General features: G+C 51.1%; 1 protein-coding gene across 4 annotated transcripts in view; it reads right to left on the reverse strand.

Moving 5' to 3' along the window:
- Positions 1-448: 448 nt before the first annotated feature.
- SHANK2 (SH3 and multiple ankyrin repeat domains 2) overlaps positions 449-26,184 on the reverse strand; it is a 683,630-nt gene continuing 657,894 nt past the window's right edge. Inside the window, exons 22-26 of one of the 4 annotated variants that reach the window (XM_030811436.1) lie at positions 24,860-24,990; positions 22,808-22,892; positions 21,832-21,852; positions 17,828-20,234; positions 449-6,069 (exon numbers count right to left, since the gene is read on the reverse strand). In XM_030811436.1, coding sequence (XP_030667296.1) covers positions 5,499-6,069; positions 17,828-20,234; positions 21,832-21,852; positions 22,808-22,892; positions 24,860-24,990 — 3,215 coding nt within the window. In that variant the 3' untranslated portion in view covers positions 449-5,498. Of the gene's footprint in view, positions 6,070-17,827; positions 20,235-21,831; positions 21,853-22,780; positions 22,893-24,859; positions 24,991-26,184 lie in introns of all 4 variants that reach the window. The other 3 variants (XM_030811433.1, XM_030811432.1, XM_030811435.1) reach the window with 3 other exon arrangements.

The raw sequence follows: 26,184 nt of genomic DNA on the forward strand, positions 1-26,184 counted from the left end.
AGGCAGATGGCAGCCCTAATATGCTCACTACAGCCCAGGCTCATCCTCTAGAAAGGCAGAGGCTGCTCAGGGAAGCTTCGCATTTAAAGCAAATGGAGCACGACAGCATTGAGACGAGAATTACGCTGATGTACTTCTCACATCGTTTTTTTTGTCGAAAGAAAAACACACGTTGCCACTTTCACTTGTGAAAAATGGAAACAGTTTTCCTGTGATGAGTGGCCTCAATCACTAAAAATGAATTTGTGTATATTTATAACAAAACGTGAAATGATTGATATTGATGGCTTCGTTAAGCATTACCAATGAGTACCACCGGGGGGCGGCACAGTACAAGGGGAGGAGGTCAGAGAGCCTGGGGCTCCTGTGGTTAAACTGTCTTTTCTCCTTTCCATGAAAATCCTCGAACACATTTTGTATTTTAATTAAATGAAAATACTGAAAATGATACAGTAGAGAGCACTTTTAATGGAAAATTAATTGATAACACAATCTTATTTCAATTTACTTTTTATTTTTAACTTAAACGACTGTGTATTTTTCACAGTCTTATGATGAGAAAGGCTCCAGAATCACGTGTAGGTGTCCTCAACATTTCATAGCTCGAACCGTCCTTTCTTTACGTTGTGCATTGATATGGGCTTCTCAGTTCAGAAAACAAGGCACTATAACTATTTTATCAGCTACATTAATACATTGAAGATATATTTATCCTTTCATGAAAGATACAGCATTTGAATACAATATGGTTTTATGCAGATCAGGTTCAAAACACCCAAGGCACACACTTTATTTTTTTTTCCTTTTTTTTTCTTTTCTGTGTTTATTTGAAGGCTCATATTAAAGTTTCAAAATTGCCATGAACAAAGAGTTCCAGAATGGAATCAATGGACAGGGATTGTTGTAATTTTGAACATAAAACGGTAAAGACTGTGGAATGTAGAACAAGTTACAGGAACGATAAACAAAATCACCAATACAGCATGGATTAGAAATCAAAGTGATCAGATCTGCGGAAGTCTGAGAAACAAGTTTGGAAATTCTCTGATTCCCCACCAAGCATGGGCAGTCCTGTCTGCATGCAGCTGCTGTGGTCACCCAGCCACTGTGGAATGTTCACCTACTTGCATGGGTACGTGGATGTCTACAAATACAGAAACACATTCCAGTTCACCAGTTATTAAAATGCCTCCAATTTCAAGTAAAAGAAAAAGTCTTCCAATAATTTTCCTAGTAAGATAAACGAATATATTCATCTAGGAAAAGTGGTCTGGAAGAAACCATTGGAAGCAAAGTCTAGGGGGGTGCCAAGGTTTGGGAGAAACTATTGGATGGTGAAGCGGGAGAGCTTGAGGGTGAACTACAAAAGATATGAGGACTGGAATTTTTCCTGAACATGGAAGCATAGTGGCTGCTGCTCAACTGGGGAATGTGCCAAAGTAGAAGAAACTTTAGGAACTAAAGACAGCAAGTTTTCAGTGGTGAGGCCAAAGAAGAAGTTCAACGTTTAGGTTTAAAATATGCTTCCCTAAAGCGGAGGGATGGCCCATGTCTTCCTGGCTTAGTTCTTTGCCAATAGACACAAATTCTCTCTCGCTCCAAGCCTTAGAATGTGGTTTGCTTGTCAACCAGAGAGGTGGCCCAGTTCTGCCACTCCCTTGACCTTATGGCTAGAAGACACCCTGCTGGGGTGTGGGGAGACTGGACCCTGAAGGAAGGGTCCGGATCTGGCTGGCCCTCCGCGGCACCACTGCTTCCACCCAGAACAAAAGGAAAAGCTGAGCCTCAGCTCCACGCCTATAGCAGTGGTCACAGAAGCAGATTTTGACGTTTTGCATAATTCTGAAATAACATACACTTATCCATTGATAAATTGAGAATAAGGAAATGGAACCAAGGCAAATTAGCTCAGTGACAGGAGCCTGTTTACTCGGTGAGAGAGATTTTTCTGGTCAGTTTGAGAGAGGCAGAGCTGGCCACAAGGCTTGAGATAATCTACATTAGATAGCAAGTCGGGCAGCTTTTTGTTTAATTCAGACAGTGTTCACTGTTTGCAATCAGAACCACAACCTTAGTGCAATAGTATATTTATTTTTTTTACAGTAATTTTGGTTGCCATACAAGAGATTTAAGGATTGGGAGAAAGTGCAAATTACAGGAGCTTTTTTTTTTTTTTTTATAAAGTCTAAAAAGAATAAAAGCACAAAAGTAACAGCAACATAGATAATGCGAACACGTGTTGTTACACAAACTATAGTGTGAAACACATTAGTATTTAAAAAACAAAAAAAAATTGTTAATGGGAAAATCAATATTGTGGCCCACACACAAAAAGTCATTGCCAGGTCAACTGGATAATGCTTGCTTGTTCAATAACTGAGAAAAAAATTTACCATTTTATTAACTAAAGTATCACAAATAATTCACTTTGTGATATGTAAAGTTCAGCAAATCAACAGTCACATTGAGTAATTTTTATATTATGTGAATTAACTTAAAATGTGCACAGACACCCTGGAAAAGGTATCTTGGCAGGTATACATAATTTACATTTTGAGAGATTTGGGTTTTGTATACACAATATTACAGAAACTAGGCATGTAAATGCAGTTTATTTAAATTACAGTATGTAACAAAAGTTGATCTTAAAACCTGGAATAATATCAACATGATCTTTAGATGAGCAGTTTAACATTTGTTCCACCATTAAAGAGGGGCATGGAATAGGGCCTGGTCCTAACATGTCCCAAAGGGGGAGAACAGTGGGTGGTGATTTGAATGAGGAACTATTGCTTTCAGTACCAAAATAAGCAAATAGAGATAGAGACCGATTCATCTTGGCAACATGTGTTTATTTGTTGGTCAGTGCAGGTTCTGATAGGTCTATTACTTCTCTATAATAAGACAATGTAAAAATAAACTACGTTATCAGCTCTTTAGTCTTGCAGCCAGCTTGCTTGTGGTTAGTGGCATGTGGCTTGGAGTATCTTTAAGAAAGGGAATAACATCTGGTCCTCACCAACTGGCTGCTAAAGTTCAACAAACCGAAGTCACCGAGTTGCGACTCGTTATCGTCTGCCAGCGGTTTCCTTGACTCTCCTTTGAGCTAGTGTTTTGCCTGGCACTGAGCACAGAGGTAATACCAACTGTAGGCCCAGGGAAAGCGCCATGCCAAAGGAATGGACTCACGGAATTTTGCGGTATCATCAAATGGAAGACAAATTAATGGCCAAACCACCATTTTTACATTTTCTAAAATATGGGGCAGCCTCAGCAGGCCACCTATAGTATCCTGCCTTGAAATTTATCTAGAGTAATACTCATTCATCTCATGACGGAAAAACTGAAAGCACATGGAAGTAAAGCGCCTTAATATTCAATTGATTTCAAGTTGGATCGGATCATTTCAAATACAAAGATTGACCTGCAAAAGGTTTTGGAACAGAAGGTCCAAAAACTTGGTTTCCAAATCAGGGGTGACCGGAAAAGCGCGTGTGTGTGGTGTGTGTTTTGTTTTTGTTTTTGGAGAAACTGCTGCATTATGAATTGTAACCACTTTGAAGAAATTGTCCTTCAATGACGAAGTTCTAGCAAAGATAGAAAATATAACACAGCTCTGCTGGTTCAGATGCATCCAAATAAGGTTGATTTAAAAAGGTCATACTTTTATAATTATTCCACAGAAATAGTATTATTAAATCACAAAAGTTTTTTTTCTTTAACTTTCTAGCACTGAAGTGGCACAAAGGCTGCCTAGTAGACCAGCCACTTTTTTTTCTTAAAATATTGTGCTTATAAACTATCTGTACAACTATTTAAACTTGCAGTAAAGAAAGAGATTTTAAATTGCTAAATTTTATGTGTTCATTCTAGAGCTGTTCCAGACCTAATCAAGAAAAAAAGGGAAAAAAAAAACATGTTTTATAATTAGAGATGGGCTGAGCTAGTTCTGAAATCATAATAAAACCAAAAACCTGACATTCGAGTATCCTCCAAATGGGGGAGAATGTGCTGGAAGCCTGACTGTGTGTTTTGCGGCCCATGTGCATCTGGTGACCTCTTTTGGAAATTCGAGGTATTGTTATGGGGTGGAGGGACTCTGGGGAAAGAAAGGGGCGGGGCTCAAGAAAGCCTTGCCAGAGAGGCTGACCTGGCAGCCCAGGAGACCTCCCTGCTTTCCTCTCCTCACGCCTCTGCTTTCACTCTGATCCTGCCGCCCACCTTCTGTTCTCAACCCTGGGTTCTGTCTATACTCCATACCCACTGGGTCCTCAAAGAAGCTGTTGTACTGTTAAGACAAGCTGGTGGGATTCCTAGACACCCAGAGCGATAGGGGAAAAGCCTCTAAGTACCGCTTCCCTGGCCTCCGAGAGCAAAAGGACTGTCTCAGCAGAGATGCTCACCCTTGGCTGGGCACAGAACTGAGGATGCTGTGCCCGCCCAGCTCCCAGAGGAGACGCTGTCTCACTGGCAGCCGCATGTGCCCGCCATGAGCCATGCGTCTTCTTGTCCTTCATGTCAAAGTGGATGCTCACCTGCTCTGATCTTTGCAGAGCTCAAGACATCTTCAATTAAAAAGAATTCTGAGAGGCAGAGAAGCCCTTATTCTCCATCCTGGATGGGTGCTCCTGGCAGACAACTGCTCATCCTGGAGACCTGGAGCTTGGGCAGCTGCACGCTGGCTGGCTCCCTTGGCCAGGTCTCCCCTCCATTGTGGAATCGTGACTTTGTGCTTTGACTAACTCCATGTGACATCTGCTTGGCCACCTTGGAATTATGCTAACAGATTTGCAGAAATAAAGAAAGCTAAGCAAAGCTGGGCACGATCCCATCCAAACTCCCATCACTGCCAGGAACCTCATGGCCAAGGAGCCATGGATGCAAACCACAGGAGGAGATGGGGAAAAGAATCTGTGTAGGAAAAAGTTTCTCTGCCTTTCAGGCCCATGATGGGGCACTGGACAAATGCATCTGGGAGCATCTCACTGCAAGCCAACTGCAGGAGAAAGAGGGGCAGGTGAGCATCAGGTGTCCTCCGAGAGGCCACAGGACTGAGGAGAGGCCTCGTGCCGGGGCCTGGGGTGGTGAGAGCTGCCCGGAAAGCAGAGGACGGAGGTCTCAGGAGGTATCTAGAGTGCACTGGTGTCTGCCTACAAGAGCTAGGATCCCGTGCAAAATTGACGGGGAGCCTCTCGGACCCGGCAAAGCGAGGCCACCTGCATGCTGGGCGGCAGGCTGGGAATCTTTTTCCATGTTAGAAAAACTCTCTCCCCTTGTCCCATGTTTGATAGAAACTGCCCAAGACACCCACATGGTGAGCCAGGGGTCTGAAGACCCAGCCATGTTGTGGACACAACTCAGTATTTCTTTGGGTACCAGGAGACAAACCCATGGAGTGGGGTTGATGCTCACAGACTTCGCTTGGCATTCAGATGTTTCAGCACGAGCCCATCTCTACTTATAACAAGAGCAGTCTGCGAGGTGGAGAGCAGCCATCCTTATCTGTCCAGCAGCTGTTTCAAAGCCCTTTCTATGTTCATTCTGTGCCCGACTCGAGTCACCCCAAGATCGATGAGGTCCTCCTTCTGCAGGTTTGGTAAGTGACTGCCATCGATCTCATTGTCCATGAAGGCCTCTTTATGTTCACCCAAGTTTAGACTTTCCAGCCAATCGGCCACATCTGGTTTAGTCCACAGGTGGACAGGTTTAGTTGTAAAAGGCTTATTTGAGATTGGCTGTTGCAGTATCGAGGGGGATGGCGACCTACTGCGTCCCGCTGGGTTCAAGCCAAATAGATCCCCAGAAGGGGGCTGGCTTGGAAGGCTAAAGACATCTGAGAGAGTGGGAGAAGGAGAGGCGGTGGCAGCAGACAGGGGGGCGGGCAGGGTCTCTTTGTTCATCTCTGTTGGCGAGACCACAGGGCTTGGGGCACGTCTTGTTCCTGAGGTCCTGCTTTCATAGTCGGGGGGCCGGCTCTGCAGGGTGATGGGCTGGGAGGTGCCGGGGCGAACAGTGAAGGTGACCGTCGTGCTCCGTGTACCTGAGATGGTGCTCATGATCTCCGGGCTTCTGAAACAGCAACAACAGAGAAAACCATCACAAGGCAGGTCACCGAGTCAGGGCAGCTGGCTGCAGATCACCAAGGAAGGCGAGGGAGACGTCCAAACCATGCCAGAGTGTCTAGTGGCAGATGCACTGGCAGTGAACAAATGATTTGCCATGCCAGGGTGGGGGAGGGGGAGAAAGGAGCCAGAGCAAAGTTGGAGACACCAGAGCACACCACGTCAGCCCACTCACCTGAACTGGGACAGAGGAGCTGGGGGACCTGCCTGTGCTGGGGGGCAGGGCCAGGGAGACCTTCAGGAGGGTGGCCACTGAGACACTTGGAAGGGGTCCCTTGAAGAGGGCACGGAGACAGGGACAGAGTGGGGTCCTGTCACCTGGGTGGAACGTGCCAGGTAACATCTCCAACGCCTCAGCTTCAGCAGGTGGGAGGGAGCACACCTGGAGGAGAGGCCCCTCTGAGCCGCCTGGCAGCCTTTGGCTTTTTCGGTAAATGGAAAAGAGCAGGGCAGGATCCTTCCCAGGTGGCCCCTTTCAGTAACTGGAACCCCTGTAGCTACGAAGGGCACTCAGGGTTTGAGATCACCCGGAAACCCAGACAGCAGGGCGTGGCTTGTGTGGCCAGTGTGGGCTGCACTCACCTTCCTGAGGCAGCACTGTCCAGCGCCCACCCAGTGGACAGTTTTGTTGCAGAAGGAGCTGGGGTACCCTGTGTTATTTTTAGCCCCTTTCATGTGAGAGGCTCACTAATAGGACACACAGGCCTTACTGAAAAGCAGAACACGCGAGGAGCCCTGTCTCCCCCAGAGTGGCCATGGGCGTCCCCGAGCGTCCCCTATGACTTGCCGCTCTAGCTGGGCAGGCAAAGCCCTCAGAGCTCAAGTCAGGGAGGACGACCCTTCTAGCTCCAACCTTTACTGGCCCCAGGGAGGTGGCCAGATGACTCCCACAGGCAGGAGGTCCCATCTCAGTGCCAGAGAAGTCCAAGTCCTCACACTTACCCACGTGGAGGTGGCCTTTCACACACCACTCCCTCACAGGCTCTGGCCAAGGCCTGCGGCAGGCACTGTCCCCACCAAGAGAACACCTGCCACTCAGCCCTAGTGCGTGTTTTGCTGTCCCCACACTGAAAGCCCATTCATCCTATTATCCCTAGGAAAGTCACAGCCACTGGGGAGGGGAAGGGAGGTGTGGGTCTCTTGCCTTTTGGGCCCATTCACGTGGATGCGAACGGCCCACCCACCGCTTCTGGAAAGATCCATCCTACCACGGCTGTCTCTTCAAGACTGGACTTGAGAGATGTCTGCTGGAGCCCTGGCTCTGCCAAATGCCAGCTTGGGTGCACTTTTCTCCTGTCTCCATGTCTTCCCACATGAAGTGGGCTCCTCTCCCTCCTACGTGGTGGGTTACCCTGGGTGGAGGGGCTCTGGAGAGCGTGAGGAGTGCACTGGTGTGACATGGTGACTGTGAATGGTGGTGGGCTGCAGTGTCTCAGTGAAAGGGTCATGGGCAAGAGGGGGAGAGCTACGAACAGTAGAGATGCTGCCATGTGGGGAGACTCCCTGGAGGGCAAGACTGAAGCCCCTGCCTGTCTGCTGGGGGCCAGTTCATCGGCTTGCATTGGGGCTGTCTTTGGAGCTCAATGGCTGACCAGTTAGAGCAGCACTTCCCAAAGAGGAGCCCACAGACCCTTCATAGAAACCACCTGGGACACTGGTGGGCAGTGAGGACTCCTGAGCTTGTCTCAAACCTGTGAAAGCAGGAGTGCTGTGCATGGGGACCAGGTGTCTGCAATTAACAAACTCCCTGGACACTGAGAGACCCCAAACCTTACAGGCCATTTGGTTAGGCCTTGGTTTGCATTCCAGGCTATGCACAAAGCTAATGGCCCAGAACCCTCCAGGAGCTAAAAGCAAAGGGAGTGAGCCGGAGATGGGCCCTGCTGCTGGTCTAGTCTGTCTCTCTCCGTTTTTTTCTTTTCTCTTTCTTTACCATGGATGTATATTTGGGTGAAACCACCCATCAGTTACCTAGGTTCCCCTAAGCTGTGGGACAGTTCCCTACTTGATGTTAGTCACTGTTGCTTAAATTGTGGACTAGTCCATAGTGAGAAAGGAGGGGCAAATCTGAAAGGGGCCTGTACTGTGGACTGAGGCTTCAATCCTGCTGTGAGAAGTGTTTGCAGGGGCTGGTGGGTGCACTGCTGGGCCAGGGACCCCATCCACCCATACGGTGTTCACGTGCTATTTTCCGGAGGGCTGGGTGTCCCTGAGTGGGAGATGGACAAACCAGGCATCCCCATCTAGAACCTGCCCCCACCCTCAATGGTGGCTTGCTGGTCATTGGTTATACTGGTCACACCAACAGGCACAAGGCAGGTGAGACTCTGAGGATTCCTCCACTGTTTCTGGGCCCAGTTACTCACAATCAAGAAATCAGAGGCTGTGCACGGTGGCTCACGCCTGTAATCCCAGCACTTTGGGAGGCCTAGGTGGGTGAATCATTTGAGGTCAGGGGTTCGAGACCAGCCTGGCCAGTATGGTGAAACCCTCTCTCTACTAAAAATTAAAAAAAAAAATTAGCTGAGTGTGGTGGTGGGCGCCTGTAATCTCAGCTACTGGGAGGCTGAGGCAGGAGAATTGCTTGAACCCAGGAGGCGGAGGTTGCAGTGAGCTGAGATCGTGCCACTGCACTCCAGCCTGGGTGACTGAGCTAGACTTCTCAAAAACAACAACAACAACAAAACCCCCCAAAAAACCCGAAATCAAATCAAAGCCCAGTGGGGCTTCACAGCAGGGGAGAGGGGCCAGCACCCTCTAGTATCTCAGTTTATACTCTCAAGAGAGAGGTGGCCTATGGACATAGGATACACAAAAAAACCTGCAACCCCCCTTCTCTGGTACTCAGAGGGTCGAAAGACCAGCTCCAGTTCCAACTTAAGTTAAAACTGGGGGTGCTGTGGCCTGTTCTTCTGGTTTATTCCAGAGTCACAAGAGCACAGGTTTTGGGGAAGGCTTATTTGTCCACGTTGATAAAACAATTAAGCCAAGATGATTGAAATCAAATAGTGGGTAAGTTGAAAGCCACTGCATTCAGAGGTGATTTGGGGTGTTAATTAGGGCCAAGGACCTTGGGGCACAGGAAATGTTTCCTATAAAATGGGAAAACATCTTACAAGAAGACATATGCCCACAGAGGACTAGAGGAGGAGGGGTAGCTGGGGTAAAGTTCTAGTCTCCATGTGCTTTTGCTAAAGCTGACTACATGGTGACTGTGCCTGCAGCCCTGACTCTGGGCAGCTCCACCGCGGCAGCATGACTGGTGCCTGGCCTTGGTGCTCACCAGGCCTGTGAAGCAGAGGCAAGTGAGCCCCAGAGTGACAGCACCTGCTTCACGCCTGGGCAGTATTCACCACGGGTATCTCTGGCCCAGAGGGTTGCCCCAGTGCCGCCCTCACTGGGAAAATACCCAGTTGTTCCCAGGTAGTTGGGATTGATTTTGGTTTTTGTAAGGAAAGTCTCTGCAGGCAGCTGTGTGTGTGGTTAGGAAGCGAAGAGGAGGCTCTGCAAACACCTCGATGGGCAGCGGGAGCGTGAGAGTGGCACACACAGGGTCACACAGCAGCACGGCAGGTGGCACTTACTTCCGTTCAGCACGACCCTCTTCTGTTAACACCGGTCATGGGAGCAAATGAAAATAACAAATGGAATGACTTGAGACAACACTGCAAAAATTAATGAACAAGAAAGGAAGAAACAGAAAAAAGCTGCTTTCGACAGATGAAATGAAGGCAGTGGGGCAGACCCTGGCTGAGAGCCCATCCGTGGTGGTCCCTCCGGCCTGCCACAGCCTGCCCAGAGCTGAAACATCAATATGGCATCACTTTCATAGGGAGTGTGGGAAACTCACAAGCTTGCCTTCTCCTTCTTTGGCTTGAGATAATGTAACCACTTGTAAAGAAGAAAAATAACCGGAAAAAAGAAAAGAAAGAAAATAGTAGCATTGGAGTGAAGTTCGCCTCTGCCTGAAGCCCACTGAGAAGCAGCTTATTGCCAATTTCCTACCTCAGGTGCCTGAACCGTCTTTCCTGTGGCTTAGGGAGGATAAACGAACATTCCTGGTGGGGGAGGGCACCCCAAAAGGACAAGTGCTTTGCTTCAAGTCTACATAATGAGATGACAGCCCAGCCGTTAATCACACGGGCATCATGTGCTTGGGGCCTGCCAATGTCCTGCCCAACGTCGCTATAGAAAATAACCGCCCGCAAGTGTGAGACGCAGGGTGAAGGCCACCCTGGGCTGCCCGCCCTGCCCTCCTCAGCAGCTTGACTCCCTTGGTTAATCACATTGATGATATTCACTGGATCTTCCCAGTTGCACAGATGGTTACGTTGCTAAGCAACCGCTGGGTTCCCAGTCGGAACACACAGGAATCTGCTGCCCTAATTTAGAACACAGACACATATACACAGTCACACCCCACTCCCCAGCAGGTCACCACTGTCTACCCTGCCTTTTAAATCAAATTCATGTAGAAATGTGAGAATTAAAAAAAATCAAGGTAATTGAGACATTCAGAGAGGTGCTGTTATTTCATCAGTCAGTACAAGTTAATTGGGGTAAGGTAAGTAAAGAAGCAAGTGGCTTTTTTACTGTTTACAAATTCAATTTGGCTTTTTTTTTTGAGACAGCGTCATGCAGCAATCATAGCTCACTGCAGCCTCGACCTCCTCAAGTGATCCTCCTGCATCAGCCTCTGGCATAGCTAGAGTAATTTGCTCTTAACTGTAGCTGAACATGGGCCAGGGGCTGGTCAGTGACGCTGATTAGGCATGCTGGTTTTATCCCTCCCATGAGCCACCTGTCAAGGGCCTGCTGGGCCTGGCCAGCACTGGGGCTGGGCTTGGAGCCTGTCAACATATGTTCACATATGCACACTGCACACCTCTGCATTTTAGTGATGAGCCCCCATCTTGCATGAAAATAGCATTTATTTCCAAACTGCTTTCTTATTTATTCCATCTTTACAGCCTCCTGATAAGCAGGGCATTGAAAAGATAGAACTGGAGGCAGCAAGTCCTTACCTAGCTTCCCCGAGGCCTGGATGTGGAGACTGGAGCCCACACTGCTCACCTGTGCCATGCTTTATGTTGTGTGTCTCAGCAGCTGCCAGGCCTCCACCTCACCCCTAGCTCTGAGTGCCATGAGGGGGTCCTGGTCTAGTTTTAGTCCTCGAGGTCTGGCCCAGAACAGGGGTGCAATAAATAATTGTTGACTGAAGTGTTGATGGATAATATATCCTTTTCCCAGATGAGAAAGTTAAGTGACTTGACCGAGTTACAGAGCCAGACCTGGGAGTGGGGCAGGCAGCCTGAGGCTCTGCGGCAGTTCCACCAGGAATCCAGGTCTTCAGGCCAGGAGGTTCGCAGCTAAGATCAAGAAGGTGCCCAGCTCTTGGGAAGAGAGATTAACCCTGTGATATGCTTTTGCCAAAGGGCCTCATGTCCAAAATGGGGAGGAAGACTCTGACTTGAGATTCGCCTGTTGATGGGCAAGGATGAGGCACTCCCATTCATCCTTGCCCAACTCCCACAAGTACCAGCCCCTATGGACGCACATCCTGACTAGTGCTCCCAGCCATCCACAGTCGCATTCACTGACGTCACATTCACTTTTCCATCAGGGCCTGGAAACCCTCAAACCACCCTAGTGGTGCTGAGGTGCTGAAAACACCGTGAGGCAGCTTCTAGTACCAAGTCAGTTTTGAGGCAGTCTGTGCTCTGGGACCAGCTGGGCAGAGATAACTTTTTAACAACCCAAAGTTATTTGAAAATCAAGAGGCTGTCAGGATAATACTGCAGAGAGCCCAGTAGGGACTGGAGGCCTTGGGAAGGGGAGGCAGGTACCGTGAGGCAGCAGGCACAGGGGTCTCGGGAGGAAAACTCGCCTGAGCTCACATCCCAGGTAGCCTGAACTCCCTCAGAGGCCTCTGGGACCTGGAGTTTCACAGGACAAATCTCCCTGAAGCCCATCCATCCCATGGGGAAGCGAAGGCCAATCTCGAGGTCCCTTCTGGACCCCACCCACTGCATAGGGCTGGCGACCTAGAGGGGACTCTGGGGAACTCTTATAGGCCATGCCCCCTAACAGAAGCCATGGGGGACCCCCACGAGCACACACTCACTGCTCTGTTGCCCCCACATACAGAGTGAATGTGAAGCTGACCTCTGCCATGGAAGTGATGGTAAAGAACATCAGATTTATCTGGCTTTACAATCGGCGCCTGGTGTGTGTCAATTATCTCTCAATAAAGCTGGAGGGCAAATGACACCTGGGGCTCCTGGGTCATAGCAAGTTTGTTTTGGGTCAAAGCATATAAGTCAGGCAAGCTGCTGTGTTTTCCTGGGTTCCTTAGGCACTTATCCCTTGAGTCTGTTTGTCTCCAGAGTGCAGGCCCTACACTCCCACAGCAGCCTCCCTTTGCCACCAGTGGATTCACCTGATGACACAGCTGCCTGGGCCATCTTCAGGAAACAAAGTCTGGTCATGCCAAGCCTTTGCTGAAGCCCTCTGAAGGCAGCCATATCTGGAACTCCATTCAGCTCATGCCCATGACCTGCAAGCCCCTTGTGACCTGGCCCTGCCTAGCCCTCCTCATCTGGCCATGGTTTCATGAGCACGGAAGGCACTTTCTGGCCACAGGGCCTTGTACTCTGTCTTGTGCCTGGGATGCTCCACTCCTGGTTTTCTGCAAGGTTGGCTCCTTTTTAAATTTCTGGTCATTCAAATGTCATTTCTTTGTAGAGTGTCAGTCCCTTTCTGCACATGCTCACTGTAACCTGCTAGGGCATCATAGTCAGCCCTTTCTGCGTGTAGTCAGGGTTAACCTGCTGGTGTCCCATGGCTCTCTTCTGCACATGGTTATTTTTACCTGCTGGTGCATCACAGCCCCTTTCTGCACTGGTCACTAACCTATTAGCATGTCGTGGCTCCTTTGTGGCATTTGTCACAGTTTGGGTTTGTCTTATTATTTGTTGTCCATTATCTCCCCTCGAGAATTTGAGCTCCCCAAAGGGAGGGGCATCTGGAATGTTTTCTTGTTCAGTGATAAATCCTGGGCACAGCATGGCGCCTGGCACATAAAGGCAATCCCTAACTTTGTTGCGTGAATGATTAGTGACGGAATTGCTGCCCCATTCTGAGAGTTCAGGCATCCTTGTTGGTGTATTCCTCGTTACTCTCTAGCCTCAGCCTGGCACTAGGCTTATAGAAAGTAGCTCAGTGAACTCCTGACTGGTGAATTCAGGAGACGGTGGGGCTGGGCCATGATTCCAAGTCTGAGTGTCCAGTCAGTCTCCTAGGCCTGCACCTGAGGAGCTTCCGGCTCTGAGCTTTTGCAGCCCCAGGCTCCTGTGCTGGGACCCCCAGCGTGCGGCACTGTCAGGCCTCTGGGCTGGCAGCTGTTGTCTTGGCATTCTGCTGAGGAGGGACCACTGACTCTTCACGGAGACACACTCACTTTTCCTTCCCCAAACCAGTTTCCTTCACTTTGATCCAGTTTGAGATCAAAGATGAGACTACCTCCTGGAAGAATCAGGCCAGGTGGTCCTGGAACACTTTTCTTAGAACTGACGCCTCCATTCTTGGCAGGGTGTTTTCAGATCACCCTGGGAGACGCCTCTAATGTGATGTACTTTTTTCTCTTTTAACATTATGTACTAAAGAGAACTACTTCATCATCTTCCTTTCGTCGGCGTATTTGTAATTAAGACGCCTGCAAATTCCATGTCATCCTTGATTTCAGGGAAGAGCCTTGAGCAGCAGAGACTCATTCATGGCTAAAGTTAAACATACCCAAGGAAAACAAGGATCTAGTCGTTTAATCTTCAGCTGCTTCCTTTAATCCCATCCTGGATTCTTGCAAGAAGTGAAAAGAAAGGAAGAATCCAAGGATGAGAGGAATTTTAAAAGGGTCAAGTTCAGCTGAGGTTTCTGCCCATTTCATGAATGAACATTTGAGGAACAGCTCTAAAAATTGTCCCTTTCTTGGGCAGTCAAAACTTGTTTCTATGGAAATGGGATTTTTACACCACTGCTTGTCTGTCATTTCAAAAAGCATGGCTGGTTTTCAATGTTCCCTAGAAAAACTCATTTCTTTTTCCTCAGTAGGAATTCCCTTCATTCAATTTCGTGCCTCATTTTGCCCAGGGCCATTCACAGCTCTTAATTTTTAGATGCACTTAAAAGTGGTGGTGAGTCGCCCAGGCAGTGTACTCAGGTGAGAGTTGTTAAGGTTCCCCCTGATCCTCAGATGATCAAATGCCCAGGGCCCATCAATGAAGGCCACGCCCAGGAAAGGAGACGTGCCCAGAGATAGGTCTGTGGCTGAGAGGAGACAGCCCTCATGGCAAGGGGGACAGCTTTGTTGCCCTGGCAACTCTGTCCTGGACACCCCCCCCAGTGGTGGTTCTGACTGCCCCACCTTGTCAGTGTGTCCCGTGGCCGTGGCGCACCTCCATGGGGGCTTTGTCCCAAGTGCTCAGCCTGGTGAGGTTATTAGATCCGAGAAGCAAGGGCGAGGGAGAGGATTGAGCCTAGTTTAGTGCCTACAGCGAATGCCCTTCATGTTTGTCCTCTGGCCTCAGGCCATCCCGTTTCTAGTCCAACTCTGAGTGTAAAGTGTAACCCTTGGCCGGGAGCAGGAAGGGGACATGGCCTCTGGGAGCTTGGCAGTGCCAGTGAACCCCTAGTGACTAAGCCTGCTGTTATCGGCCGCAGGGTGACCTCCTAGTGATTAAGCCTGCCATTAGCCTCATGCTGACCAAAGAGCTTGGCCTAAGGGCAGTCAGAGGCCTGAGAGCAGCCCTGCCCGCGGCAGTCTCAGCCTTGCAGGTGTTCGGTTTGCCAGTTGGTCATTCCTTCCAAGGCAGTCCCTGGCTCCCACAAGGTCAGGAGTCAAACCCTGAGCCAGCTCCATGGGTTGGAGGTCTAGTTCCGCGTCTTCCTGTGAAGTACCCTCGGCTCAGTAGCTTCACCGCCCTGCCTTCGGGTTCCTTGTTTGCGCAGCAGGAAAAATTACAGGCCCTGGCTCGGGGTGCCGTGGAATGCAGTGTCTGGCGTTTGGTGAATGCTTTGTGTCATAGGTGTGGGCTCCTGTTCTTACTGTAAGAGAGCCGGGCTATAAATAACAGGACAGCTGGGAGGCGGCCGTTCTTGGCACTCACGCGTGGGTCGGCAGTGGTATGCAGCTGCTCTCCTTCAGAGTCCAGCAGGATTCTGCCCTATGAGGTCTGCTTTGAGCCAGCCCCCACTCAGCGTCCCCCTGGAGAAATGCAGGGCAGAGAAACCCTAGAGACACTGCAAGTTGGGGTCCCACTCCCCTGTGGGCATCCCAGGAGCTGGCCCAGCCTGAAGACGAGTAGAGGGGATGAGCTGTCCAGCTGCCACTCAGGGAGAGGCCTCCATGGACGAGGTCCCTGGACTCACCGAGTGGAGTGCTCAGGGGAGCAAGGCTTGGTGCAGGATGCCCTGCTGACCTGAACAGTGGATTCCTTCCTCCAGCCCTAGAGCCATTCCCTTCCAGCTCCTTCCTTACTGCAGACATTGCTTACAAGGGGAAGTGAGAGTCAGGAAACCCCAGCCTGTGTCCCAGCTCTATCTCCTGCTGGCTGTGTATGTGGACAAGCCACTTATCCTCTGAAAAATGGGTGTGACTCATACCTGCTCCCCAGCTGTCATAAAAATTACCCACCCATGTGAAAGTGTTTTGTAAAAATGTGAAACACTAAGATAAGGCCTCTTTAATTATTGCTTCCACATAGAGTAATGACGGAAAAGCCATGGGGAAGGGTTAAACTAGTCAGTTTTTCAGATTTTTGGCCCAGTGCAGTGGCTCATGCCTGTAATCCCAGCACTTTGGGAGGCTGAGGCGAGTGGTTCGTTTGAGCCCAGGCGTTCGAGACCAGCCTGGGAAACATGGTGAGACCCCATCTCTACCAAAAAAAAAAAAAAAAAAAAAAAAAAGCTGGGTGTGGTGGCATGCGTCTATAGTCCTAGCTACTCAGGAGACTAGGTGAGGTGTGAGGATTGCTTAAGCCCAGGAGGTCTAGGCTGCAATGAGCCGTGATCATATCACAGCACTCCAGCCTGAGCGGCAAAGCAACACCCTTTCTCAAAATTCCTCGAGGCTGTTGAGTGTACTTGTAGGTGTATACGTACATAATTCTTAAAGACTTTCTCCTTGACTGGAGGCACTGTCTGAATGTCTGCAGTGTAACTGTGCTTCTCTCTACCAATGCCAGCCTATCGATACTCCTCTAGAGTAATAGATGACATCCGAGTCATTTATTTACATCCACACTGAAAAATAACTGGGAAAATTGGGGCTCTCAGTCTGCATCTTGAGCCCCAGCTGTATGTGATGTCACTGATTAATGCACTGAGTGGCTTAAGTCAAATGCCTGCCCGGCAGGGTTATGGAGAGAGGCTTCATTAGTCAAAATGATGAAACCCGAGATCAAATATCAGTGGGAGACTGAAGACACTGCCACCTGGAGAACAGCAAAATGGTGCAAGCCACGGGGAAGGAGAACAAAGAACTATAAGCCATCACGGGAGCCAGTGGGGCTCCCAAAAGCCACATAGCGCTGAGCCCTGATACGATTTGGATCTGTGTTCCCACCCAAATCTCATATGTGACATTGTAATCTCCAGTGTTGGAGGAGGTGCCTTGGTAGGAGGTGATCAGATCATGGTGGGGGAGTTCTCGTGAATGGTTTAGCACCATCCCCCCTGGCTACTGTACATAGTGAGCTCTCATGAGATCAGGTTGTTTAAATACAGTGTGGTACCTCCCCCAACTCCCTCTTGCTCCCACTTTGGTGATCATTGAAAGTTTCTTGAGGCTTCTCCAGAAGCCAAGCAGATGCCAGCATCATGCTTCCCATATAGCCTACAGAACTCGAGCCAATTAAACCTCGTTTCTTTATAAATTACCCAGTCTCAGGTATTTCTTTATAGCAGTGCAAGAACTATCAAATGTAGGCTCCTTCCAGACAGACGCAGATAGAGCCCTCTGGTTGCATCTAGAAATGACTCCTGACTTTTTCTACCTTCAGTTCCAATGGAAATAATGTAAACCCTGCACAATACTGTGAAGGGCTGACATGGACACAGCTAGAGGCTTCTGCCCGTGGGACAGGATGGGCTGGCAGGGAAGAGTGTACTGCACTTGGAGTTCACCAGTACAGCCATGACCCTGTGCCTCCCTAGCCCACAAACCTGGTAGTGATGGGAGAGGGAGAAGAACCCACACGTGTATTCAGACACCTGCATCTGCCGCCCACCCACTTGCTGCCCTCTTGGGGCAGCTAGTCTCCTGCAACCAACTCGAAGCTTGGTTTGGGCTTTGGTGAGGCTCTAAATGGCCTTCTAGGTGGTGCTGGCAGAGATCTGGAGGGCACAGAGGAGAGAGTGGAGCTTCTCTTTGGAAGCCAAGGTGAGGAGGGCTTCCAGCAACCTCATTTCATTACAAGTCTTTATGAAGGAGTGCTGTGTCCCACCAGGATGGCTGTGATCATTACTCGGCTGTCCCGGAGTCCAGGAGCATGAGAAAAAGAAGTGTTACTGCATTAACAGACGTGGCCCACACAGGCTTTACGAATTCCCCTCTTCGTGTCCGCTGGGGCTGCTACCCGAGGACCTTTCCTGGTCAGCAGGGACAGTGCACGCGGAGCGGTGTGCATCTGCACCAACCGCGGACTTACCTTGGAGCGAGGCTGGCGGACTTGGCTCCCATTGGTGAATCCAGTCCTTCCCCCGGCTTTGCTGATTTCTCTCGGTTCATTTGCTGTAGGATAGAGTTCAATTCACTAATAACGTTTGCCTTTGGGCCTGAGAGAATCGGGCTTTTGATCTCTGTGACGTCGCCCCACAACTTGGAGGTCCTTGGCTGGAGAACCTTGGCCATCCCAGGCTGGGCACTGCCCGGCGGGGGTGGGGGAGCGGGCGGGGGGATAACAAAGCTATCTACATCCTCTTCCACGAGCGCGTCTTGATAAAGTGCATTGCTTTTGTGAATGATGGGCTTCATTTTTGGCTTAGGAGGTACTGGGGGTTTGTCAACCATAAATGCTTGCCCATCTGCATAGACTGTGCAGGTGTCCACGTTCTCTCCACCTTCGGAAGACAGGGTGGAGATGCTAGACACGGTGGAGATAGTGCTGGTCGTCTCGAGGTGGTGGTCGCTGCTACTCCGGCTGTCCACCTCCTCGATCCCAGAGTCGGCGACGGTGTCAAAGCTTTCAGGGGGTGGCAGGAATGAGGCAGGCAGACAGTTTGAAAGACTGGCTGGCTTCTTGCTGTCTGCAGAGTTGGTTGGTTGGCTGGAGTTCAACGAAGGGGACTGAGGGGTGTCGCTTTTCTTCTGCTTCACTAAGTCTGAGAGAGCCGGGACAGAAGCTGCCCGGTCATCGGGGATATCAAAACTATTTGCAAATTCCAGGGGAGGAGGCAATGGCTCTGTAAAAATAAAATCCTCATCCAAGTCCACGGATGCCAGAGGGGGAGGAGGGATGCGGAATGGCAAAATCACCGCCTCTTCCATGGAGCCCACTGCCACGATGGTTCTGCCGGGCACGGTGGTGGGCTCGGGGGCAGCGGAGATCTGTAAAGCACCTTCGGTTTCGGAAACACCTTCTGGCACCTCGGACGGCGAGCTGTCTGGCTTCATCTCCACGTCTGCCTTCTCGTCCTCTTCCTGCAGGGCGTTGTCTAGCTTAGTGGCGTCCACGGTGTGCACCATCAGCAGGCCAGCCGACTTCTGCTGGGACGTGTCCATGATGTCAATCAGCATGTTCTTCTTGTCATCGCCCTTCCGGTCTCGGCCCAGGTCGGTCTCGTACTTGTTCTCCGTCTCCTGCCGCCTCAGGGGTCCCCGGGTGTTCTGCCTGGTGACCGTAGGGAAGCCGGCATCCAGGCTGGGCCGCATTTTGGTATCAATGTAAAGAGGTTTGTTGAGGTCGGCCTTGGGGGCCTCCCCTTTGGGTCCCTGCTGAGACTCCTTCATGGCTCGGTCCCTTGCAGAGAGTGCCAGGGCCAGCGGGGAGCTGGGATCAAGCAGCCGCCCTGTGAGTGGGTGGACATAATTCCCGGGGCCGGCTGTGCCGCTGCTCGCGGAGGGCACTGCTGGGCTGCTCTCGGGCCCCTGGGCTTTGGACGTGGAATTCAGCGGCCTCCCAGCCTCAACCTGAGCACTGGCCTCAGCGCCACTCACGAAATGGTTTTCGGGCTCCCTGGGCGTGGCACTCGGCATGGGGGATGACAGCTGCTCAGCGCTGTCCTCGTCGGCAAAATCCCCCTCCTCGGGGAACATGGAGGGCCGCGTCCTGGGGGCGGGTGGCCCCAGGCCCACATCCTCGTCCCCCAGGTCTGTGGAGAGGAAAGCCGGGGAGTTCCTCCTGGCTTCCAGCCGCTTCTCACGGTCGCGGACGGCTCCGGCGATGGCGGCGGCGAAGGGGCTGCTGACGGTCAGGCTTTCGTCAGGCCGCAGCTGGCTTGGTGGCTCCGGGGCCTGGGGGTCGATCTCCATGCTGCTGCCCTGGCTGCTCTTGCCGCTGCTGCTGGTGGACGGCTCCTTCACGATGATGGTTGGGATAGGGATGGAGCACGTCTTCTCGGGGCTGTCCTCCACGTTGGACTGCTTCACCAGCATCCCCTTCCGCCTGGCGGGCTTGGCGGGGACGTAGACGGCTTTGCTGGCAATCTTCCCCACTTCTGAGTATGGGTTTTCGGGCATCTGGCCTCTCTTGTTGCGGAAGTTGGCCTGTGGGCCGGCATTCCGACTGTAGAGGTCTTCAGAATCCAGGGAGTAGCGGTCCAGCTCTCTCCTGAAGTACATCCCCTTCTCCCTCATCATGGTGGCCACGGTGTCGGACCTGGTGGCGGGGGACACCTTGGCGGCAGAATTCTGATTAAATGCAGGCTTAATCGTCCCGTAGACTCTTGGAGTTGGGGACTTGGGGCAGTTGTAAGTGGTGGGGGAAGGTGGTGGTGGGGATGGGGGCACAGACTGCGGTGGAGGGGGGATGTCCTCAGAGGTGTCCGGCATGGACAGGCTTCTGGTGAACTTCAGCATTGGAGGAGCCAGAAACTGCCGCTCTTCCTCTGTTATTCCTACAAGTAGAAAATAGGTTTAGCTTTAAGTCACAATAGCAACAAAGCCTAAGTTCCTAGGAACGTGCGATACGCTACATCTTCACAAACTCACAAATTCAGATGATGAACGGGGTGTTCAGGAAACACAGCACAAGCCACGATGCTGAGTGGTTAGCCATATGGCCTGTCGTGAGCCAAAGGACAAGAAAGGGAAGAACAGAAAGGCACTGGGGATGCTGTGAGTGTGTTGCTGCTGTGGGGCCTCCAGGCGCAGGCTGCAGCAGGGGAGCTGTGTGAGGCCAGGGCAGGAGGGCCACTGACGCTGAGCCGTGTGCCAGTCTGCAGGCCAAGTGGGTAGCTCGCCTTGGGGCTGCGTGTGTGTGTGCGTGCACGTGTGCTTGTGCTGGCATTGTGCTGGGGCGGGGTTGGCTAGACCAGGAGGTATCCTTCCACCATGCCCCTTCAGGCATGGTAAGGGCTCCTGGGAGTGTTTTTAGGGCAGGGGTCTAAGGCTGTCACCTGTCCATCTGAAATGAGAGCAAAGGGTTGCAGGTATTGCTGTGTTTATGTGGCAAGGATGGTGTGCAGTCCACCGTCCAGATGGCACTTGAGCCCCACGGCTGCCCAGATGTACAGGGAGGCCTTTGCCACCCTGAGCGAAGCCATCTGCCCACGGTTGGCTGTGTGTGTGCTGGGAAGAGGTGCTTTTCTTCCAGGGTCATGTGAATCCTTTCGTTGCCTGACTTCACTGGGCCCCACTAAAGGTTCTATGTGTCCTTGAGCTCTCTGGACCTTCAGAGAGATGGATGGCAGGGGAATGCCAGCTCAGAGGAGGTGCCATGTGGGCTCTAGAGCCTGCTCCTGAGGGGAGGGAGCCCAGGTTCCTTTAAAGTCCTGGACTGAGCCAGGAGTAGGATCCTGAGCCAGGCCTCAGTGAGCCCCTTCTGGGTCCCAGCGGCAGCCCTAGAAGTGGTCCTGCTGAGACCCTCTGGAGCAGGGGCCGAGAGCCCAGCGGACCACCATGATCGCAACTAACCAGGGTCCAAGTGTGGCTGACCTGGCACAAAGTATGAGTTGACCTAATGAAAATACGTGGATGTTGAATGTGTGGGGATGCGGCTGAGGTCCTACGACAGCCAGCACCGTGGCCTGAGGGTTCTCTGGGTGTGTTGCCTAGGTGTGACTTTACAGACTGTTCAACAGCTGAAGACACAGACACGTCAACAGGAGCACTCAGGGAGAAGGGAAGCGAGACATGCACACACACACCGACAGATGCATGGCACAGGGATTTCATGTCGGGAGCATGCAGCGTTTTCAAAGAGGTAGCAAAATAAATTACTTGAAATGAAAAAAAGTCCTAGGACAAACTACAATAATTTATTCCAATGAAAACTTCCATTCGATAAGTGTATTCCAAATTTAACATACTCCTTGTGGGAGGACATTTTGGCATTGCAAAGATGGCTCATTCAAGGTGTTCTCCATTGACCAGTCACTCTGAGTTGGTTGTCTGGCAATTATGTTCCCAAGGAGTACTAATTTAAGAATACACCTTATAAAGTAAGCTGGGTTACATTCAGATTACAGATTCCAAACCATAAGGTTCACTAACCTGATAGAAAGATTCTGCTGTCTGACAGGAGGAAATCAGTTGTTATTAACCAGTAACCGCAAGACAAATACGCAGCTCTCCCTGAGTTTGCTGGTGCAGGGGGAGCTTTAAGCATAGCAGACACCACCTCCACGGCCACTTACTGCCTAGCGACTGCCTACAGTTATCCACCTCAGACTCACAAGCATGCTGCGCTTTTGCACAGCAGCCCAGAGGCATTTCCAGAACACACAGGACAGTGCCCCTGGGGTGGGCTGGGCAGACCAGAGTCCCAGGGTTGCCTCCACAACTCTCACAGGGCAAGGGCCTTAGCTTCTACCAGAATTGACACAGTAAAGGCAATGCTGAATTATCTCACAAAGGGACTGTCTCAAAGGGTCAAGTGTGACCTTGTCTCAAGGTCAAGTGTACCTTTGCCTGCAGCAGAGTCAATAGGAATAATTGTGACATTAAGAAGAAAGGAAGGCAGTTTTCTGCAACACACAGTACATTATTTCATTTCGAGACCCTGACCCAACCATCCTTGGAAGTATATCTGCTGAGCTCATACTCCAGGCCTGGTGGTGGCTGGGGAATGCAGGGAACCCACTTACCCTTCCCACCCTGAGCAGGGCAGGGTGGGGCAGGGGTGTTGGCTCGTACCACCCCATCCACCCTCCCCCTTTACCCTGCTGGAATTATCACATATAACTGGGCTTCAAGATTACAGAAGCCACCCTGGATTTTGTGTCCTTCAGGGGGGATAAGTTTCATGCCACTCAGATGTTCCAATGGCTCCCTGGTGGGCAAGGCCAGGTTCCTACCCTCTGGTGGGTGGGCTGGCAGGGCCTTGCTGGGGTGGGACGCCAAGGCAACTGTTGGAGGCCCAGGGGTCAGAATTCCCGAGGGGCCAACGGCTGTGTTTGAAAGCCCAGGGGCAACTTCTGTGGGGGAGTGCCACACTTCTTACCTATTGATTTCTGCCTTCGCATCGTACCTCGAGGGATGCCCAGAAACGGGGCTTTTGGGCTCCCAGGAACAGTGGGTGTCATCACGGCGATTCCTTGGCGTTCATACACAGACTGCAAACCAGAAAGCCTAGGGTGAGACGCAGCCCTGGCCAGCCCCCACCCACGGTCACAGGGCCCAGAGGCCACAAGGGAACTTCTGTCACTGTGGCTTCCCCAAGCTGCTTCTGGAGCCACCTAAAGTCTCTAGTGGGGCTGATGAGAACCACAGCATTGAGGACCCAGGAAGGGCCCTCTCTAGGTGCCTTTCCTATTCGCTGCAGCTGCTATTGGCCTTTGGCCCTGTTAGGATGGCAGCATGCCTTGTTCCATGGAGATGTGGTCTGCTGCAACACCATTTGCCAGAGCAGCTGGACAGTCACATCTCTCTGAAAAGGGGGGGCCAGGCTGGATGTCCTGTGGGAAAGGACACAGAGTGGTGGGCAGTGGGGTTTGGCCTGGGTCCATACCCCACTCCCCATGTGCCATGTGACCATCAAGTCCTTACATAGGAGCCACCATTTCCTCTTTCATAAAATGGGCTCCTGACACCAGCCCCACAGTGTGTGCAAAGGCCAACCAGGTATTGTGGTGGTGTGTGGGTGAGCATGATGTGCCAGCTAGCTTAAGCAAGCCCTGGAGCTGCTCAGGGGCACAGCTTGGAGTCTGCAGCAGCAGGCTGTCCCCAGCTTCCTCCCTCCTCAGCCTGTTCCAGGAAGATCCTAGAGCTCCCCTCCTCCACCTTGGAAGCAGAGTCCTGGTGCTGCCAACCCTTTTGCTTCCCCAGGCTGCTGCTTTGTCTGCAAAATTGAGATGGCTCAGGGCCCCAAACCTGTAGTGTTGAAGGCCAACCCAGGAAAATATCAGATACGGACGCTCGACGGAAATATTCATGTGCAAGCTTTTATTGCTCCAGCTTGGAGATGCAGTTTCCATGTGTCCACAGCCTCTGTTTGTCTCACTGTATGGCCCTGAGGCTGGGGAGGAAAGTGGGACCCTTTGGGAGGTCAAGGGCACCTTGTCTCAGACACCCCCCAACTTGGTGGGGCATGTGGGTGCCACGAAGGACTGGGAGCAAAGTGGGAGGCAAGGACCAGCAGGCAGGGCCTGGAGGGGAAGGCCCCTTGTGGAGTTCAGAGGTGATGGGAGGAGGTGTGAGGGCAGATATTTTAATTGTAATCACTAACAGTTGTTTAATGCACATTACAGAAAAGCCTTGTGGTAAATTTATAATATTTATAGGTGTTATTGTTCAAGAAAAGGCTAGACATAGGCAGTTTGATACTGGTTCAAAGAGAATATTAAGTTAGGTAAGCAATCAGGACAGGTAAGCAGTGCTGGAATCTGACATCAGGTTCAGATGGCTGCCTCTGCACAAAGGAGAAGTAATGCAAGGGTCCAGGAGGCCACGCCTTGTTCAGGACGTGCCCGGGGGAATCAGCAGCCTCTGCCCCAGGCCCTTTTCCAGCTGTGCACCCTCCTGACTGCCCAGGGAAGGTGACCATGGCATGGGCAGCCTGCTCTGAGCGAAGCACCCACTGCACCCAGCAGACACTGAAGCCCTTCATGGCACTTCTGGCTCCTAGGACAAGTGTTGTCCAGGATCTCGGAGAGCGTGGGGGATTGCCACGTGGGATGTGGGACAGATGGCCTCTTCTACACCGGAGCATTTCTGTGCTCTGGGTGGACCAGGAGGCAAGATCCCCTCGTCTGAAGAGTATGTCAAGGCCCCTTACATCCATGTGCTCATGGGTCCTCAGCCAAGTATGCCGGGACACCTTCGAGGCTCAGGGCACTGAGTGAGCGGAGACAGTCAGTGCGGTAAGGGAGTGGCAGGGCTTGGATGCAGCCTACTCTGTCCCACCACTGTGAGTCTGCATGGACCCGGCTCTTCGTCTTGTGGCCACTTAGATTTGGGCCCCACCTCTGGACAGCATGAACCAGACATGAGAGCGTGTGCACCTCAACTACTGAGACAGCCCACCTACTTCCTGGGTCACCGTCGGCCCCTGCCCTCGTGGTCCCAAGGTACGGCCACTCACGTTCATGTCTGAGCCCGCCGGGAAGCACCGGCTGCTGGGCCGCTGCTTGATGGTCGCCACCCTCGGTTCCACGGCCATGTTCTCAGCAGCGCGGGAGGGCTTGGAGGCCGGGACTATCTCCTCGGGTTTATCTGCAATAGAACCGTGAGGATTGGAGCAGCAACACCAGTGGGGGAAGCTAGGCGTAGATAGGAAAGCGCACAGGTGCAGCAGCCACTCCAGCATCCAAAACTGTGCAGGGGGCATTTGTTGCTGCTGTGAGGAGCATGCGTGTGCCTCTGCCACATGCATTCCCACTGGGGCATGGGCTCCTTCCCCAGACCTTGCCCTCGGAGGCATGCACAAGGCATGGACATAGAAGACCCTCCGTAGCTCAGCTACCTCCTCGTAAGTGCCCAGCCCACCAAGGGCTCTGAAGCTTTTTGGGACATTTCTGTTTTCTTTTTTTTTTTTTTTTGAGACAGTCTCTCGCTCTGTCGCCCAGGCTGGAGTGCAGTGGTGCAATCTTGGCTCACTGCAACCTCCGCCTCCCAGGTTTAAGCAATTCTCCTGCGTCAGCCTCGCGAGTAGCTGGGATTACAGGCACCTGCCACTACGCCCAGCTAATTTTTGTATTTTTAGTAGAGACGGAGTTTCACCATGTTGGCCAGGCTAATCTTGAACTCCTGACCTCAAGTGATCCACCAACCTTGGCCTCCCAAAGTGCTGGGATTACAGGCGTTTGGTCCATTTCTTTAGTGGAATCACTATTCTTACTAATGGGATTTATTCTTTTGAGGGTTAACTGACTTTTTGAAGTGGTGTTTTTTTTTTTTTTTTTTTTTTTTTTTTTTTTAAAGAAACTCAGACATATGGTTCCTTTGTGATTGCCAAGACATGAGGACCTGCCACCCAAGGCAGTGTGGGTGTTTCAGAGGCCAGGGTGCTCAGGGGCCCCAGGCGTTAGTAAGTGTTGCAGAGGGAAGGTCTCTGTTTATTTTCCCCAATGCAGAACCTTCCCATTTCTTTAAAAAAAAAAAAAAGAAAACCAAAGTTTAGTTATAAGAGATCCTTAGCAATTAACAAAAGTTTTTTAAAAAGGACATTTACAGCACATTTTTTTTTTTTTTTTTTTTTTTTTACTTGAAAACTGAAGCACATCCCAGAGCTCTCCTGGCGCCTTAGCTTCATCTCAGGGTGCTTGGGATCAGGCATAAGGATGTGTCTAGGGCTGTTTAAATGCAAGGGCCCTGTGCCACTGAGACCTGGAGAGCTGGTCTTCCAGTCCCGATGTGCATTCTGGAAAAGGTGACCCCAGCTGTACTTCTAAGATGTCACTGGGTTGG

This window comes from Nomascus leucogenys, chromosome 4, assembly GCF_006542625.1.
Source record: "Nomascus leucogenys isolate Asia chromosome 4, Asia_NLE_v1, whole genome shotgun sequence".
NCBI classification, from domain to species: domain Eukaryota; kingdom Metazoa; phylum Chordata; class Mammalia; order Primates; family Hylobatidae; genus Nomascus; species Nomascus leucogenys.